The sequence below is a fragment of the Centruroides vittatus genome, unplaced genomic scaffold (assembly GCF_030686945.1).
Source record: "Centruroides vittatus isolate TY-2023 unplaced genomic scaffold, ASM3068694v2 contig_351, whole genome shotgun sequence".
Lineage (NCBI taxonomy): Eukaryota > Metazoa > Arthropoda > Arachnida > Scorpiones > Buthidae > Centruroides > Centruroides vittatus.
In genome coordinates this window covers 1,879,591-1,898,818 of record NW_027122174.1, presented here as the reverse complement: position 1 = coordinate 1,898,818, position 19,228 = coordinate 1,879,591, and the positions used below count along the sequence as shown (strand labels likewise).

The 19,228-nt window shown below is 34.8% G+C and overlaps 1 protein-coding gene across 1 annotated transcript; it reads left to right on the top strand.

The window, feature by feature from the left end:
• The first annotated feature begins 7,579 nt into the window (after nt 1–7,579).
• Nucleotides 7,580–8,418, top strand: LOC136974586 (histone H1-III-like). Its single transcript, XM_067269502.1, has one exon. It carries the CDS (start codon nt 7,648–7,650, stop codon nt 8,215–8,217), a length of 570 nt encoding a protein of 189 aa, XP_067125603.1. The 5' UTR covers nt 7,580–7,647; the 3' UTR covers nt 8,218–8,418.
• The last annotated feature ends 10,810 nt before the right edge of the window (nt 8,419–19,228 follow it).

Sequence of the window (19,228 nt, the reverse complement as noted above, 5' to 3'; positions counted from 1 at the left end):
AAATCAAATTTTTCAAAACTCGAATACATATCTAATAAAGGACAAAATTGCAGCGGTACCTTCCACTTCCAACGATTCTAATTTCTAACGTTCCAGAGTTTTTTTTTTTTTTTCTAACTCTTTCCGCCCTGTGGGCACTAAGAGGGCCTCTTGTAGCAAGCCCATTATGGGTTCGGCCAGGCCCACAATGGGGCGGCCGGGTGGTGAGGGACGGGGACCGACATATCCGGACGGACTACCCCCCGAAAAATTCCTGGGGATTTTTCGACCCGTCCGGATTCGATCCCGGGTCCCCCAGGGCGGCAGGCTGCTAACCTTGACCGCTCGGCCATCCGGCCGCTAACGTTCCAGAGTTAGAGGTGGGTAGTTCAGGTCGGAATCGCTTCGGACTCGAAACTATTAGAAACAGTTCCACATCGAGTGTCGAGAAGGTTCTGGAACTACCATCACATTCTTCATTTTGTAATTTTATGAATACAGGTTATATATATATATATATATAATATATATGAATACAGGTTATATATATATACGAGAATATAAAACCGATAAGAAACCGTGTAGTCCAAGGTTGCCCATGTTTTTTCCTATTGGGCCAAATTAGAAATTCAGGTATATTCAGTGGGCCATAAAGATACTTTAGATAAATATACTGTATGTTTTAAAAAGTTCAACGTGTGAATATCAAATTTTTAATAAGAAATATATATAATTACAAAAAGTACTGTATTATTGACAGTAAAAAAAGAAATTATTCTCACACAAAATAATTATAAATCCAATGCGATTTTGACATCGCCTCCCTTTTATAATATTATCAAAATCTGCTTTTATGGTACTAGTCTTAATTCTAAGAATGCTAGTTAAATGGGAATCACTCGACCTATTTTTTTCAGCAGTTTTGATGTTTTTCATGCACGAAAAGAATTTTTCGCAACAATGTGTACTACCCCACATGCATAACAGTTCTCTAGATAAAACAGTTTTCTAACACCAATTACGTCATTACGACATCAAAGTGTATCCAGTGAAACGAGAATAATTTTTACGACATACTTTACCAAAATAAATGAAAATGTACCTAAAAATTTAGGGTGCAGTAAAAATATAAAGTGAGCCGCAGGTTGGACATTTCTGCTCTAGTCCAACAGACTAAGCAGTTCCGAGAAATCGTTCTGTCAGTACTCGAATCAGTTCCAACAGTTCCAGTTCTAGTAACGGAACGTGATTTTTCCCATTTCTAATCCAGAGTTCAAACATTATATTATTCGTCTAATGATCATTATATTGTCTTATGTCTTATTTTTGTCTTATGATCATTATATTATTATATTTTTTTTACACATTATACATGATATATTATATTAATATAGACTAATATAATTTAAATAAGTTCAATATCGTGTTATTTAAAAATTGAAATTTTTATCAAAAAACATTAAAATTAAAATGACGAAAATAATGACGAGCGCGCCCCTAGCGAACATTTCGCGAAACGTAATTTTTTTGATGGAAAGAAAAAAGAAATTTTTAGGTGAAATAAAAAGTATGGATAAACAGTAAAGCAGAATTGCTCGAAATGTAGTCTAAATTATTTTTAAAGTGGCCCAGAAGGTTGCAAATGTCTCAACTTTCTATCCAATCGTAGCCCAATCTTTCAGTCCCGTATTTTATGAAATAAAAGATAAAAGGGGTAGTCCATATGTAAAGTGTTACTGTAAAGGCAAAGACATATCGACCAGATTAGGGTTGTTCTCTTACTGCATGGAGGCACTTCGATCTAAGCCAACGGGTTAACAGACTCATATCGCAGTTCGGACAGAATTTTAATTCGAATTCCTTAACGTGTAAATCTCCATATTTTTAGACGGGACAGAGGTACAGTTACGAACTAACGAGATTCCTAACTATCCGAGTTCGAATTAACGGAGATTTCCTGCATTGAGCACTTGGACATTTAATCACACACATTCAAGCGTCTTCGATAAAAATGTTGCTAAGTATTAAAATGACAGAATCACGTGTTTAGAAATACAGCTAAATACGTGGAAATTACTTTTCGGAAAGTTCGGAGAATTATATTGTAGATGACGTCACAAACGCTTAATTAGAATATGACGTCGGCATTAATACTTTTTCTCATTCCAAAAGAAATGTATTGGAAGAAAAGTTTGACTCTTGTTCTCAATCATTACGTTTTCTTTATACAAAAGTTTCCATTATTTCTGTTTCAAATATAAATAAATAAATTCTAGTTTAATTAATGATAGTAAATGAATTAAAATAAAATTAATTAATACTAGAAGTTAATCATAAGATAGTAAAAATTAATTTTTCTCTTATTTTTTTTCATTAAAAACTATTTAAAGTTTTAAAGCAAAAATACAGTATAATAATTGGCACTGTAAAAAAGGGTGGATTCACACGTGCAGACTGAGCTACGTCAATCGAAACCATCCGACTGTAACAAAACGGCGCATGCGTGCAAAACTAAGCAGTCCAGTCCTCAAACGGCATAAATCCCCACCGATGAGATACATTGTCGCATGCAATACCTTAACTCCTTGATTAATATATGTCTTCCATTTTGTTTAAATCCTCTTTCGTTTTGTCTCATGCAAGATATTACAGTTACCAGACGATTCTACGCGCCAAACTAAATGAACAAAAGAACGCCTCTCGTTATTTGCGATTGGTCAATTTTTTCGAGACGTCCATCGAAAACGTTGACTAGTTAAACGTTACAGTCTCGTCCGTTCCATCCGTTATCGACATTTTGTTGCCATGGTGACCGCTGGTGGAAAGAATGAAGCGAAAACAGGACGGACCTAGTGCCAATCCGTCTTAACGCTTTAACTTATATTACACCAGTGGCGTGCCGTGACATTTGATGATAGGGAAGCCGTGTTTCTGTAAGAAGCCGACTTCCAGGGGCAATCGGTTAATTGCTCGTCAGTGACTAGGACCTTGCGTAAGTGATGGTCTAGGGTCCATTCGTACGTGCGTGGTGGCGGAGGAGACAAAGACGACAAGTATATGAAAACAACCGTTTATTTTAACCTAAAATAAACATACACTATGCACAAATAGTTTGCTTTAGGACAATCAGTTATTCCGACTTCTTGGGCGTCGATGCGGTTCTTTAATCGTCGATCGAAGGTGGCCCCCGGGACAGTGGCGTCGACGAGTCTGTAAGGCACGGGGAGACTTCGTCCCTTGGCGTCGAGGACAAGGCCTAAGTCCGAAGTGGCACGAGTTACGAGTTGACACAATAGACGAGAAACTGCTTTTTTTTTGCGCGTCGACACACGGCGGTTTGGTTATTCGGAACGTTAACCGAGTGCGAGGTGTCCTCGATTGTCGGGGATTATATCAATCTCCGTTCTTTCTTTCGTCCATTTTGATTGGTCGTTCTATCTCAATCACGCTTCCCGAGTGGTTGGTCCCCGGTTACTAAGCGTAACGAGACTCCTACCTGGAGCGCCAGAAAGGTCAAAATCGAAGACGAATTCGATCTTCCACCGATCGTAGGACGACTTCCTTCCGCGATTTATGATTTCTGCCTGGCAGTTTGATATAAACAATGGGTGTCCGACTACAAACGGCTTTTTCCTATGTTTTTTTAAACTAATAAATTTTCCTCACAATTAACCGTTTTTTCCCGTCTTTCGTGACGGTTCGGACCTGTCCGGACTCTCGTATTTCCATAAAAATTTTAAACAAATACTGGAAATGACAAAAACAAACAATTTATGTATTTTAGTTCTAAAATACAAATTGATACGATACAAACAATGATAGAAAAACTTGTTTTTTTTTTAATTTTTTATAAACTAACTCTATTCGGCGATTTTTTCCTCAAAGTCGTGAATTACTTTATCATAAAAGTCGCTGGTCGTCGACTCCATCGACGTATTTGAAAGCTCTTTTTCTATCGAAAGCAACGCTAGCGACGACAATTTTTTCCTCCGACGTTTCCTCTTCGTTCCTGCCCATGTATGAATTTGATTCGTGCTCGAAAAACTGCTCGACAGACCCACTGGTAGATGGTTCCATAAACATTAATGATATTAAATCATATAATTCCTTTAGTACGTCTTTGTTCGGATCGACATTAATTATAATATGTTTTATGTTTAAGAGTTACTTGTCGATATAGTCCGGACACGAATATAAATATTGCGATTCGCTACGTAATTTGGATAAATCAAAAAATTCCCCATAAAATTTACTTAATTTAAAGAATTAAAACTCGCTTGGGAAATTTGTTTTTCATAATATTTAAAATTATTAATATCTAAAAGTGATGAAAATTCTAAAGATTTTATGTCTGAAAATCTGTCAATATAATTATAATTAAATATAACTTTGCAAAGAAACGTACATAAAAATAACATTGAATATTCTTTACTTTTAAAATCTTAAAACAATGCACTTAGTCAAATAGCTCCCTACCAGTGGCTAAGGGATAGGGAAGCGTTATGGTGTGTAGCATCCACCGGCTAAACCGCCAGAGGTTGGTGCTCTGTAAAGCGCGTGACCCAAAGACAGTAAATTGGCTGCTTTACACCGTTCAAATATTTCGCCCGGTAGCTGTCCCGTATTCGACAATACAGCGCTTCCATTGGGAATATGCACTATGTATTATGTATTTTATTACAGATTTCTATATGAAATCTGTAATAAAATACATAATGCGGTTATAATAAAATATTAGGTTAATGTTACCCTAGGTATACAAAATGGCGGCTCGTCTCCGATTCCAGCAAGGAAACAGTGGGGACGCACGTTTTAACCTAACCTAACTTATTCTAATAAATTACCATAATTATTAGCAAACAAATTATTACAATAGGGGTAATTTATTACAATAGGTTAGGTTAGGTTAGAACGTGCGTCCCCACTGTTTCCTTGCTGGAATCGGAGACGAGCCACCATTTTGTATACCTAGGGTAACATTAACCAAATATTAATTTTAAGTAATTCAAAGTACGTTCAAATATGAAAATAATCGCGCAATGTGTATTTATATTTTAGAAAATACAAGGGAAGCGGCGCTTCCACAACTTCCAATGACGGCACGCCACTGTATTACACTAAAATATTTTGAAAGATAAAAAAAATCGCTATCGAAAACGTTACTACTACTTTATACAGTAAAAAAACAGAGAAAAAACGATCATAATAATGCTAACCTAAGCGATATAGCCGTATTTACGGGATATAAACAACGTTTTAATTCTACTTATAGGTAACGTCATAAACACTGATGGTCTCTCGAGATGTGACATCACAATCTAATAGTATTTAACGTCACAAATGCTAGAACCTCTTACATCACAATTTTTAATAGTAACTTATCTAGATCAGAGATAACCTTTTGGATTCTGCATGCCAAAGTACACTTACCTGATTACAGTAAAACCTGTCTAAAACGGAATTAAATGCGAATCTGCCAAAGCGGAGAAAATAATCTCGTGAGATTCCGCTTTACACAGGTTTTACTGTATAATAAAACCGGACTAAACCGGATAATCGAAATGAAATCACATAATTTTAATGCCATTTATATTTATTCACTTGGTCGGAATGACTGTTCAATTGATTCTAGAGTATTTTCTAACCAAGTATTACCGTCAGCGATTTTATCCACTCGGCCACTGATGAAGTGCGTCACGTGCGTGCCATCCCAGATCTAAATGATACTTTGAATCAAAAATCAAAGTTACTTATAGAATCATCTCTACTAGCACCTCTATCAGTGATATTAAAACATACATCTAATTAAGTATGGTATAAGGAAACTATACGGAAACGCTACACTGTATTTTGCACTCCGAACAATTTAGAAATCGTCGCGATCAATCTGTGAAAGATATTTTTTCCTACTAAAATAAAAAATTTCAAAATTTAGCTAAACTCAAAACTTAAACATTAATATAACAACTATGAGAGGAAATTAGAAAACTTATCATCGATGGCGTCGTAGATAGGCCTATCTATTTCCCCCAATCGCATTCGAATATCGAGTATGACGTAATAACTGACGCAATTTACGCATAGCTCTCATTTGCTAGTCATTAGGCGTCAATTTGCCTTTTAAAATTTTGAATTTGTCAACGAATTCTAATTAATTCTAAAGGGAAAAAATCATTATTAATTTTTATTAAGTGAATTTAACGATAGATCAGATATAACGTTATAAAAGTGTAATTTTTATGTTTATCAGCAATTCGTGCGCATTATTGTTAAGCAATTTGTGCGCACCTAAACACGTAATTTTGCCTCTTAATTTCACATCACGGTGATTTTTAAGGCTTTTAGTAGTTAGAAACTGGAGAAGTCACGTGACTGTATTTGCATTTAATCACGTGACTCTTCTAATTTACATAATTGTCACTTTTAAGTCAAACAATCGCAGATGACCGTCGTATGGCGCTTCGAGATTATCTTAATTTTTTTTTTTTTTTTAATTTACTTCGCACCTCACTCGAAATTTAATATTAAAAAATTAGGAATATTTTAATATTTTCCGTTATCCACGTCTGAAATTTCCGCTAAAATTAACGAAATTTATATAAATATATAATTTAAGAAGAAAAATTAAGTTTTTTAGCCTCTTGATATTGTTCCAATTAATTTTAATTTAAATAAATAAATTAACATATTTTTCAATTGGCAATTGTTTAATTTAATGTATAAAAATTTAAATATAAAACATCACTAAATCAATAATTTAAAAACAAGAAGAAAGTTAAAGTTATAAATGAAGCCGCCATTTTGAATACCGAAGTATAGTACAGTACATAGAAGACAATGCTAAATCACGTGGTTATTTTAGGATAAAAAATACATTTTTATAACTTTTTATTTACCAAATAATGTTAAAATGTATATGAAAAGCATATTTGGATTATTTAATATCAAGTGAATATTAGAAATAAGGGGAACGTGCATAGAAGTTAAGGGGAAGTCGACATTAATCGCTCTAAAATTTAATTTAGAAATAGTCAAATTCATAAATAAATGAGTATTTTTAGCGATATCAAACCGTTTAAATCATAAAAGTTTAATTTTTTAAATAAAACAGCATTAAAAATATTAATAGAAGCGAACGTATAGCTGAATTGGGATAGGAGTTTGTGCTGCAACATCCCACTTCTCGCTTCGTTTAAACGCGTTTAAATGAGTTATAAGTTAACAATTTTAGTTTTTATTAAACATTTTGAGATAAAGAATATTTTAAAATCAAAATTTTTCAAAAATTTAGTTAATTATTAACAAAAACAAACGATTAATTCCGAGTCGCTACATTAGTGGAGTCGACAAGATCATTTTCGCATTTAATTTTTGTATGGAGAATCCCTGCAATGACGATCGATCGAGTGTCTTCTTATAGAACAAACTAAGAACTTTGCGATAAAATAATTAATTTTTCGATAATTTTCAAGTTTAATTAACAAATCGTGCTTTGAACGTTAACTAAAAGCACAAGTTGACAGGTAGAAGAGAAGCCACGGCGTAGATATCGTGTTTTCGGCTCTCCCGGAGGTTCGCCAGCACACTATATATAAGGCCGAGCAACCGGCACGAGCGCAGTTCTGCTGTGTCGTCACTGATAACAAGTCGTATCGCTGTACTCTCACCATGTCGGAAGCCGTAGTAACCGAGAGCGCTCCTGCGCCTTCACCTAAGAAGAAGATTGCGCGTCGCAAGTCTCCAAAAACTAAACCCAACCACCCAAAAATTTCACAAATGATCAACGCAGCCATCGTAGAGCTGAAAGATCGAGGAGGCTCGTCGTTGCAAGCCATCAAGAAATACATCGCATCGACCTACCAAGTGGATGTGGAGAAACTGGCACCTTTCATCAAGAAGCATCTGAAGCTGGCCGTAAGTGATGGCTCTCTTATACAAACTACGGGAAAGGGTGCTAGCGGTTCGTTTAAAATCTCCGTTTCTGGCAAGAAGAGCGAAGCCAAACATGCTCCCAAGATCAAAATCGTGGCTAAGAAAGTGGTCAAACCGAAACCCAAGTTGGAGAAGAGCAAAAAAGTGGCCAAACCGAAAACCAAAGTCGCTGCCAAAGTTAAAAAGGTGAGCAAAGTCAAAGCTAAGAAGAATCCGGTTAAGGCTAAGGCACCCAAACCCAAAAAAGCCATGAAGAAAGGCAGCAAGTCGAGTAAAAAGGCACCGAAGCAGTCGAAGACTGTCTAAAAATTGACATTTCTAAATTGTAAATAGCATTTTTTTGGTGTTTAAATGTGTATCTCGAGATTACAATTCATCCTTTAGTATCCATTCGTAAAGCCAATTCTCATCTGTAAAAACTCATTTTGTCTGGTGTTTGTATGTGGTGTACAGTATTTTGTAATCATTATTCACAAAACAATGTAAATAAAACGTTGTTTAATCGAATTTCTCACGTTTCTTTTAATTTAAAAAATATGTCAAAAACATTCGAGAGTATCGAAAAATCTACCTCTACCCTTTCTAATTATACTTTATTTCTTGACGTCACGAAGAAAGTCACCTTGGAATAATCGTCAGCATCCGGGCACGAAACGTCATTAATACATTTTTAATGTACTGTACGTCTCCAACTTTTTTCTTTGGGAGGGAAGAAGTCTTCACGAAATGCTTGATTCTAAATTAGTTATTTCGTGAAAATTATTATCACTGGAATCACATTATAACTCAACTTAATTAATTCATATACAATAATTTAACAGAATGAGAGTTTTAATTAATAATATTAAGTATAATAATTATCATTAATATTACAATTGCATTTTTACTATATCCTAATTGTGCTTATGCAATTTTTCATTGAAAAATTTGAATTTTTTAATCATTTCTTTAATTGTTTACATTAATTAGAATACTTTTAATAAAAAAATCGCACTATATAGATTTAGAATCGACTTTTTAACCATAAAAATCCTTATTTTTATCCATTTATTGATTATATATGTCAATGTTGCTTATTTTTTACTGTATTTTTGCAGAATATGTAAGAATAATTATTATAAATAAATTACTTGTGTCTGGTTTCAAGAAAGGCGTGTTGTCTGTCAGTCACGGTCTATAAATGAAAAACAATTCAAATTTAGTATATATATATTTTTTTATTGTGTGTCTTTGTGTATGTTATTTACACTATTTTATTGACTTATACTCTTTCAAACAACGTGTAAATTTAAAAAAAAATTATAATAAAAATATAATGATTGTGGCTTTCAAAATTCTAGTTTCTTATACAAATTTTTAGGTAAAATTATTTATAAAATAATATATTCTTTATTAATGTTTACAGCGTGACAGACGGATAAACGTTATTGGAAAATGTATGCTTAAATAATGTATTTATACATAAAAACGTAAATTTTATTACATAAATTTACATACTAAATAGTTTTTCATTTATAGAGTGTGACGGACAGACAAAACTTAAATAATTAATTTATTAAAATTATTCTCGCGTATTCTGTAAATTATTGTATCATTTTTATGCAGGAATAATAAAAATATTCTATAAAAATGTAGGTTTATAAGCAACACGAATGTGTACGTAGTCAATAAATGGATAGAAATAAAGATTTTCAAAGTTAAAAATCAATTTTAAATGTGCACAATGCATTGTTTGACAATGAAAAATATTCAGAATGCTAACAAGATTTTAATTAATTTAAATAATTAAAGAAACGAGGCATTACAGAAGCTCTTCTTCCAGAAATAAATTGTAATTCAGTACGACAGTAGTACAAAAAACAGTGTGATATTGTCGAAGCAGGTAGAAGAAAATAGAAAAAAAAATTAATTAAAATCTTGATGAAAAGAGTATTTAAGGTGTTGTTTAAGATTGATTTCGTAATTATAATTAATAATTTTTATTTTAATAGCGCAACAGTACTATTAACAATAACAATAGCACAATTGTATTATTATTACAAGTACTAATTGCACTACTACTGTGCTATTTTTCTCATATATTGTTCTACTACATTGTACTGTATTAAACAATACAACAGAGCAGTGCACTGTATAATGATACTGTATATTACATTACATACAGTAAATTAACCTAAAAATACAATTAATTTTATTACTGTTATTTATTTTTGTATTCGCGTTTCCAGCAATTGTCAAAGGAAAAGATTAGAACGGTACAAAACAGGGTTAACTGATTTTTGGACCACCCTATTCTCTACTACTATTTTTAAAATTTATATTATTTATTTTTAACATTTAATACATTATAAAATTTTGTTTTATTCCTTAAAGGATAAATTAAAATAATGGATACAATGTATATAATAATATAGCAGACTACGATGATACAGACTAGATTAATTGTCAACCGGTATACCGCGGCACTCTGGTTGATAGTGGATTATGTTTTAAATTCCATACCAAGACTCTCAACTGGTAGACTGCGGTATACATGTTGAGAACAATGATATACTAGATTTTATAAAATATGTAAAAAATTAGAAAAAAATACTACTCATTTTTAAATATATTTTTAAATTAATTTTTAAAAATATAATTATTTTTTTCTAAAAATAATTGAATAAAATATATATTTTCTTAATTTAAAAAAGTTTTTTAAAAAAATTATATTAAATTAATCAAATTATATTTTGTTATCGCAATTTACTATTTAAAGAATAAAATATAATTTTGTTACTCAATTGTTAAAAAGAAACAAAAATATAGATTTAAAAAATAAATTAAGGATAGAAAAATTAAATCACAACAACCGCATTAATCGTGGTAAAAGGGTGACCAAAAAGTCAGTTAACCATGCTTCGTTTTAGCTTCTTTTAAAATATATATACAGTATGACAAGAGATTAACTGAATGTTAGGCCACCTGTTTATAAATTATAATTAATGCATAATATATTAATGTGATTATATATATATATATATAATCACAGTACATTATATAGATGGCGAGCGGTCAAGGTTAGCAGCCTGCCGCCCTGGGGGACCCGGGATCGAATCCGGACGGGCCGAAAACTCCCCAGGAATTTTTGGGGGGTGGTGCATCCGGATATGTCGGTCCCCGTCCCTCACCACCCGGCCGCCCCATTGTGGGCTTGGCCGAATCCATAATGGGCTTGCTATAAAGAGGCCCTCTTAGTGCCCACAGGGCGGAAAGAGTTACAAAAAAAAAAAAAGTACATTATATAGAAAGATACATCGCTCCTCCATCGCGCCTTTGTAGTACAGTACATAATGGTGTTACGTGATCCCGTACACACCTCATTACGCGATCGGGATCGAATGTTTGGCGATGTAGGCTACTCGTCTACGTCAAAAATGGTTTATAAAAATAACATAAATGTCACTTAGGTATTTAGCACAACTGGCTTAAGTCCAATTACTTTTGAATATATGTAAGATACTCTATACAAATGGCGCTTTGGAGTCATTTGAACTAATATTCTGCTTAAAAATTCTATTTTGGGGGTTAAACGTTAATTTTTCGGAATTAAAAAAAATCATATTCTCTTAAAATTTGATGCAATTTAAATATATAAAAGGATTCTAGATCTCGAATACTATCCAAATCGGTATAAAGATTATGGAAATTTGTTCTATACCAGTTCGTGCCATCACAGTGGTTACGCAAGCGTGGTCGCTTCGCTTCGCGTCGCTTACAGAATAAATGCCTTACAATACAGTAGAGAGTCGTTAATCGGAATCGCCGGTAATCGGAACGATTTTCAGTCGGACCGTGTCGTGCCGAATCGAACGTTTTTGATACTAAATTTACTTCTAAAGTATAATTTTCAAGTTTTTATATTCTTCAATATATTTATTTTGTTTGTACAAAATGCAGAAATAATTTTTAACGATACGATAGCCTCGATTATTATTATAAAAATTTTCGTTAGGCTTAAAATCGACGAAAATTCAACACGAAGCGACACGCAACGGAGAAAAATTTGAACATAGGACAGGTTAATATATTTATTCGTACATAATCGGTAATCGGAATAAATCACTAATCTGAACAACCCCAGTCCTCAGCGGCCGGATGGCCGAGCGGTTAAGGTTAGCAGCCTGCCGCCCTGGGGGACCCGGGATCGAATCCGGACGGGTCGAAAAATCCCCAGGAATTTTTCGGGGAGTGATCCGTCCGGATATGTCGGTCCCCGTCCCTCACCACCCGGCTGCCCCATTGTGGGCCTGGCCGAACCCACAATGGGCTTGCTATAAGAGGCCCTCTTAGTGCCCACAGGGCGGAAAGAGTTACAAAAAAAAAAAAGAAAAAACCCCAGTCCCCAATTGATTCCGATTTTCGGTTCTCCACTGTACTTGAATGTTTCCGAGGGATTGTCCGTAAATGACGTCCACAGTGGGAGGGAGGCAGAAGATAAGATAACAAGTCTGACAAGGAGAACACGTTTAGCGGATGTCCGTTTGTTTCATTACATTTTATACATTTTTATGCATTTTATCTCGGGACGGAACGAACCATAAATTTTGAAACTTGACACGGCTGTTTCTATATATGAGCATTAGTGCTATTAAATTTAAGCGTACGGAACTCGAAAGAGTGGGGTCGGACTTAATAAAAGTTTTACTTGTTATTATCATTTACAGTTTCTTTAAAAACTCACCACTACACTCAAATAAGTCTTCTGTCCTTTTATAATAATAGCGAGGTTGAGAGAGAAGTTTTAAACGCGAAAACGTGTACGTCGGACGCCTAGAAGTCAGCGCCGCTTTCCTGTAAGCCTAGAAGTTTGACAATGGCGTTTGGAATGTCTTGGAATGGCTTACAGGAAAGCGGCGCTGAACGTCCGACATACACGTTTTCGTGTTTAAAACTTCGGCCTCAACCTCGCTAATAAAATTTCTTAATAAACAGATGGCGCCAAACATAACTTTGCAAATTATTGAGTGCCGGGAAATCGCGCAAGAGTCCACGTCAGCTTTTTTATTCATAAAATTCAGAATTTGATGACAAAGAACAGTTCTTGTTTTCTTTAATTTTTCGAGTTCATTTCTTAATTAAAATTTCCTATAACTAACCAAATGTTCGCCAGTGGCCGAGTGAATAAAACCACCGAACACCAATATATTGATGAGTCGCGAGTTCGCGCCTTATCAATATACTGGCCGAATGGAGTTTTCCGGGTTTCCTTCATGTGTCTAACATGTAGAGTCCAGTTTCCCACAGAAAGTCTTCCCGAGAGGCATTACAAACTTGATAGATAGCTTATTGTGTTTGCGTTATCTTATTTTATCAATCCAATTGTAATTAAACTCCAAATGAAATTTTCATAAAAGCGTAAAATAACATTTAGTTTGAATACTAAAATAAGCAGACTGTCCGAGAGCATACCTTCGCGGTTCGCAGTATTTTTCACGTTCGTGGCACGAAGTGTGTCTCCTTTCTTCCTCTCCTCCCTATAAGCCTATCTTCCTTCGCTTGTAATGAAAAGCTTGTCCAAAAGGCACCATATGGTGCCTTCTGGACCGGAAACCAAGCTGTCTCTAATCTAACTTACAACTAAGACTAACCGAATTTAGAGTGGAAAAGAAGACAGAAAAAAAAGAATTAAAAAACAAAGTTAAAGGCAACTATATACCGACAGTTGAAACAAAGCAAGGAAAAGCTAATTGCCATCCGTGCCCCTGGACTAAGTGCTCTCAAGAGCCCACTAAGGGATATAAATGCGAGTAGATGATGAAACATTGTACGTGCGTGAATGACTTGGTGCGAATTGCAAGGCCAGTTGTACCCTTCAAGAATAGCAGCTCTCATTAAACTATCCCTAATGTGATTGTACCTATTGCAGCGAAAAACTAAGCGAAGTGGTGTTTGGTCCTCCCGAATACCACTGTTGGTAGTAAAGAGAGATAAATGTCAAAGACGTCAATCTGTTGCCTCTAGCCGAAGCAGCAGATTGACGTCTTTACCATCTTGATCATCCCCGCGCCGGTATTTACAATAATCTAATTTGGTTTTGTAGCACGTGGCATTCCAACAGAGCCTTAATCTTATCCATTATGGTAATATGTTGCACGCTCGAGGGAAAGCAATTAATTCAAATGCCGTATATTTTATCCGACTTTTCTCTATCTTGTCTACTGTAATTATAACGTATGAATTTTTTAATAGTATGTACGCGAAGGGGGATCGCCTTCATCTGTGTATTAAGTGGAATAAAATAGCATAAATTATCAACCTCGTTTCCTTTATATACGATCTTCCACCTCACGAATAAGGGTACAGTACATTTCCTTCGTCATTCCGTCCAGCTAGTATGAAAAGCTGGCAACTATATAATCTAGGTCAGGGGTGAGCAACCTTTTTAATCAACGGGCCAATTTGAATTTTAAAATTTTTTGGCGGGCCGCACATAAAGTAACACTTATTAATAACTTACAAAACTTTATTTATAATAAACATTAGAATGAAAAATTATAAAATTTAAAAAAAAGTAAAGATTTCATATACAAATTTTAAAGCAAAATAAAAACAAACAAGAAAAGAACAGAAAAACGAATTTACTTGAAATTTTTAATGAGAGATTTGGCACTGTTTTTTCGATACAAGCCGATCAATATCAGCCGGAATTGATGAGGTAGCTACACGTACGCAGCTTTCTAATCGCGCATCACTCAGTCTTGATCGGTGGTCATTTTTGATTAATTTCATGGTTGAAAATAATTGTTCGCAAACATACGTACTTCCGAACAGAGACATCATTTGCTTTGCATTTTTCCTCAAAAGCGGAAATTTCTCAGGGCTCACGTAAGATTTATAAAAATTTTCGATGTTTACTGAGAAAAATACATTTTTTAAATCGGTATTATTCTGCGTGTCAATCACTTCCGTTTGAAAGTCTTCGGGAACTGTATCCACATCGATATTAAATGGCCAGGAAAACGTTTTCATGGAAACCGCTGTCTTCTTAGCTTTGAACATTTGGAATCGTAATTGAAATTCGTTGATTAAAATGTCTATATATTGTGAGTATTTTTGAGAAGTAGTAACGTTTTTCTAAATGTGGAAAGTGAGACACATTATTCTGCAAAAGATGCCAACGTACTTCGGTATTAAAATCCACGTCGCCATATTCAGTTTCTAAATCTTTCGGGAATTCTTTAAATTCACGGTGATTTAACGCGCGCGACTTTATAAAATTGATCAGTTTAATTACTGGTACTGTGACATTCGGCAAACTCAATCTTTTCGCACACAAATTTTCTTGGTGAATGATGCAGTGGTTAACGAATATTTTCCTTCCTGTGACCTTCTTAATGTCTTGAAATAGCCTTCCCGATACTCCTACCTCCATGCTTGACATTGCCCGTGCTCCATCTGTCGATATACCAATAATCTTTTCTAATGAAATTGAAAAATTTTCCAACACAGACTTTAGTTCATCGTACAGGTCTTTGCCGGTTGTAGTCCATTGCACTGGAATCAGTGAACGCAATTCTTCGGTAATATTAAATTTGGTGTCAATACCACGTAAAAATATAGCCAGTTGTGCTGTATCGCTAATATCGCAACTCTCATCGAGTGCCAAAGAACACTATTCGAATTTTGCAATGCGTTCACGAAGCGTTGTTGCTATGTTCTCGGACAAGTCTTCAATTCTCCTTGCAATGGTGAATCTTGATAAACTAATGTTTGAAATAATATTTATTTTATCAGAAAATGCTATTTCTGCAACAGCAGTCAGACATTCTTTTATCATCTCTCCATCCGCAAAGGGTTTCATTTTTTTGCCAGTATTTGACTGACAACAAAACTAGCCTTTATTGCCGTATTTGATAAAATAGCTTGATTTTTAAAAATAGCCTGTTGGTTTCCCAAGTTTTTCTCCATTTGATTAAACTTATCTATCCGGAGTTGTCCTGTTAAGTTTTTATATTGTTGTTCATGTTTTGTATCGTAATGCCTTTTTATGTTATATTCTTTTAATGTCGACACAGTCTCTGAGCGTATTAAGCATACAGCTTTATCTTTGACGAAAGTGAAAAAATAATCAAATTTCCACTTTTCTTGGAAATGCCTGTGCTCATCCGCAACCTTCCGTTTTTTTGTTTGCTTTTCCGACATGCTATTATGGATTAAAAATTTAAAAGTTAAAAAAATTTGTAGGAAAACTTAATTTTGAATAAAAAAAAACTCTAATATTACCTTTTTGACAATAATATTGCACTCGCGCCTTTCGAGAAACACAAGAATTGCTAAAATTGCTAGTTAACAGCTTACCAGACTGACTGATTGTGTGACAGAAGCAAACACAAACAAGCACAGACAGCGCGCGTTCGTATTGCATGTTTAAACAAGTCGCCGACAAGTGAGTAACTCGTCACAAAAAATTGTTTTGGTTTAGTATGTACTACCATTTTATTATAATTAATTTTATAACAATATATTGATGGGAGAAAGTCGATAAAATAAATTCAGTTTTAGAAATGCTTGACGGGCCGCATAAACATGTTTAACGGGCCGCAAGCGGCCCGCGTGTTGCTCATCACTGATCTAGGTCGAGTTATAAACTCCGTATCTTATCCGTATGGCCGTACCGTATTCCGTAAGAAACTTACGGTAGGGATACTGAGAATTGACCAACTGCGCATGCGCTAGGTCACCGTCAGTCGATATACAACCGACGAAACTTTGACAAATTAGTTAAAACGTAACTTTTGCCCGAAAATGCCGCTTCTAAATGATATAAACTTTTAAGATAAGAATTACTTTGGTCATAAAAAAGTAGAATAATAATAAAATGAATAAATAATTATAGTGTTAGATCTGGCAATAACTACCGATGATTTTGCGCATGCTCACGATGGACTGCTTCGTAAAGGGTAAAAAAGTGTTACCCTACAGATACGGAAAAAGCCTTACGGTAATTTATAACTATTGCTATAGATATTCAGTGTAGCAAACATTTACGAATACGGTTACGTTACGGAGTTTATAACTCGACCCTAAGGCTGCTAACTTTTCACACTAGCTGAGTCGGAGGTTAGACGGGGAAAATACTTCTCGTCGTGTATTGTATATTACTTACAAAAACTGAGTGTTGCACCAAATCAAATAAATAAATGATTATTATTAAAATACGGGCGCCGCCATATTTGATCCTTATAACGTATAGCGTTCTTGGTACCTATAGGTAACGATGAACAAATATGGCGGCGCCCATTACATGAAATCGCTACGCAGAATAATTTTTTAAAATTAAAACATTTTTATTCTTTATAGAGCAATTCGAATTAATTTAAGTTATAAATAATAAGAATCGATCTATATTTTAAGCTAGCAGATAAGCCCGGCGTTGCTCCGGCAAAAAGTAACGATAGCGAAGATTAAGATTATTACATTATAGCTAATCTTACCCGTTTTCACAGAATGCAAGAATTAGGTCCCCGTTTCCAGACTAATTAGTTTTTAGATGGGTCTAAAAATATGTTCGATTTCCCACAAAACCGCATCTGCGCCTGTAAATCTTGCACGTCGCTTTCTCTTAACACTTCCCCGCGGGGGAAATTTCAAAAAATCCCTTCTTAGTGTACGTAAAATAATGTAAAATATTTGTTTATTGGAGTGCTATGTAGTCTGCTGTTGAAGAAATATCGTGTGATCTGCGCCTTCTGTTGTAACAAATTAAATACATTTGAAATTGTTATTACCGAGTACTTTAATTGTATTATAGTGAAATGTGTTCCATCCACGAATTGTAGATATATTTTTCTCCAATTACTACCAAACATTGATCCATTCTTCCAATTGTATAGTGAAATTTGTAATTCTTGCAATGCATCGGATGAATGGAGGTACCTTTTCCATGCCCATTATGGTCTTTACCGGGTTTAACGAGTCTATTCAAACCCTCGCTGGCCCGACATAACCACCAGTAACGGACTCGTTACCAACGATTGGGCGACGAGTGTTGTATTCTTGCATCAAGCTTTATCTAGGAAACTTTTATCGTTATCCTTATCTAGGAACTCGTGCCCTTCGGGCAACGGATTCCTTTACTTTCGGGTTCTTCGTCACAACTTAAAGGAGCAATTGTTTTAAAGTTTGACTTCGATATTAAGAATATATCATTCGGTGATCCGATTATCTTTCCCATAAAATTTAACTAAACTGGATACAAAATCGCGCGTGATCCAGTCGAACCGAGATAAAAACGATCGTAATTTTCAATTACAACGATGAGGATTGAAACTTTTGTTGGGTGGACGATCACACTCTAAGATATTCTTCCACCGAAAGGAATTCGGGTTCAAATCCAATCTTGATCTGTTTATTGCAGGTAATTGGTTTGGGTTTAATTCTCCACCTCATTCAACAAATTCTAGATCAGTTAGTTACACCATAAGGACGACATTTTATTGCATAACTAGTGGCGTAATTGGTTTATCACTGTGAAAATTGATATCGTCCCAGCAACATATGGTCACAATTTTGATCACCATGACGTGCAATGAAATTTAATCGGCACGGCCAAAGAATTGTAAACATATATGTTATATAATAAGTTAGAAAGATCCGGTTTAGATTCAGATACCTATAATTGTTGACACCTTACCTTTTTGATTTAATTCCGATCCAACTCTCGATTTACCGTAGTAGTTTGGTCGAATCCGATCTCGGTTTGTATTTTAACCGGTTCGGAACACCGGTGACGACTAGTGGAGATGGATTTCGACACTCGTTTTCACTTTCTGGCCAGTGTGGCAGTTTTAGGTTGCGTTTCTTTATTCAGCGAGAGTGTAGCGAAAATGACGTCACGAGCAGCTATCGCTACACGTCGCTGCATCATAGTTTAGAAACGCTTTCCGCTCGAGCTAAACATGGATGCCGTAATCTATCCTTTCATTCCACAGTTAACAGCCGAAAGTGGTGCTTTAGTTGAAGAACTACAATATTTAAATAAAGAGAGATAAAGAATTGAGCTCTTTCCAAAAATGTGAACAAAGTAGAGATAGTATATGTATAATTATATTTAAAATACAGTACTGTATTTTCTTATTCTTCAGATAACTTTCGGAGTCATTTTATAAAATTTAATCCTTTTTAATGTTTCCATAATATTTTAATCAACAGTCACTTCGACTTTTTCTATTTTCGCAGCATAACATCGTATTATATTCACAAGCGTCCATTTTGCTTTACACTTGTAGCGGACGTAAAAGCCGCTTTATCTTTGCTGCAGCGACCTCTTGCAGCA

Excerpts from the sequence above, each read along its gene's own strand:
- LOC136974586 (XM_067269502.1), top strand. The coding sequence starts at position 7,648 with ATGTCGGAAGCCGTAGTAACCGAGAGCGCTCCTGCGCCTTCACCTAAG.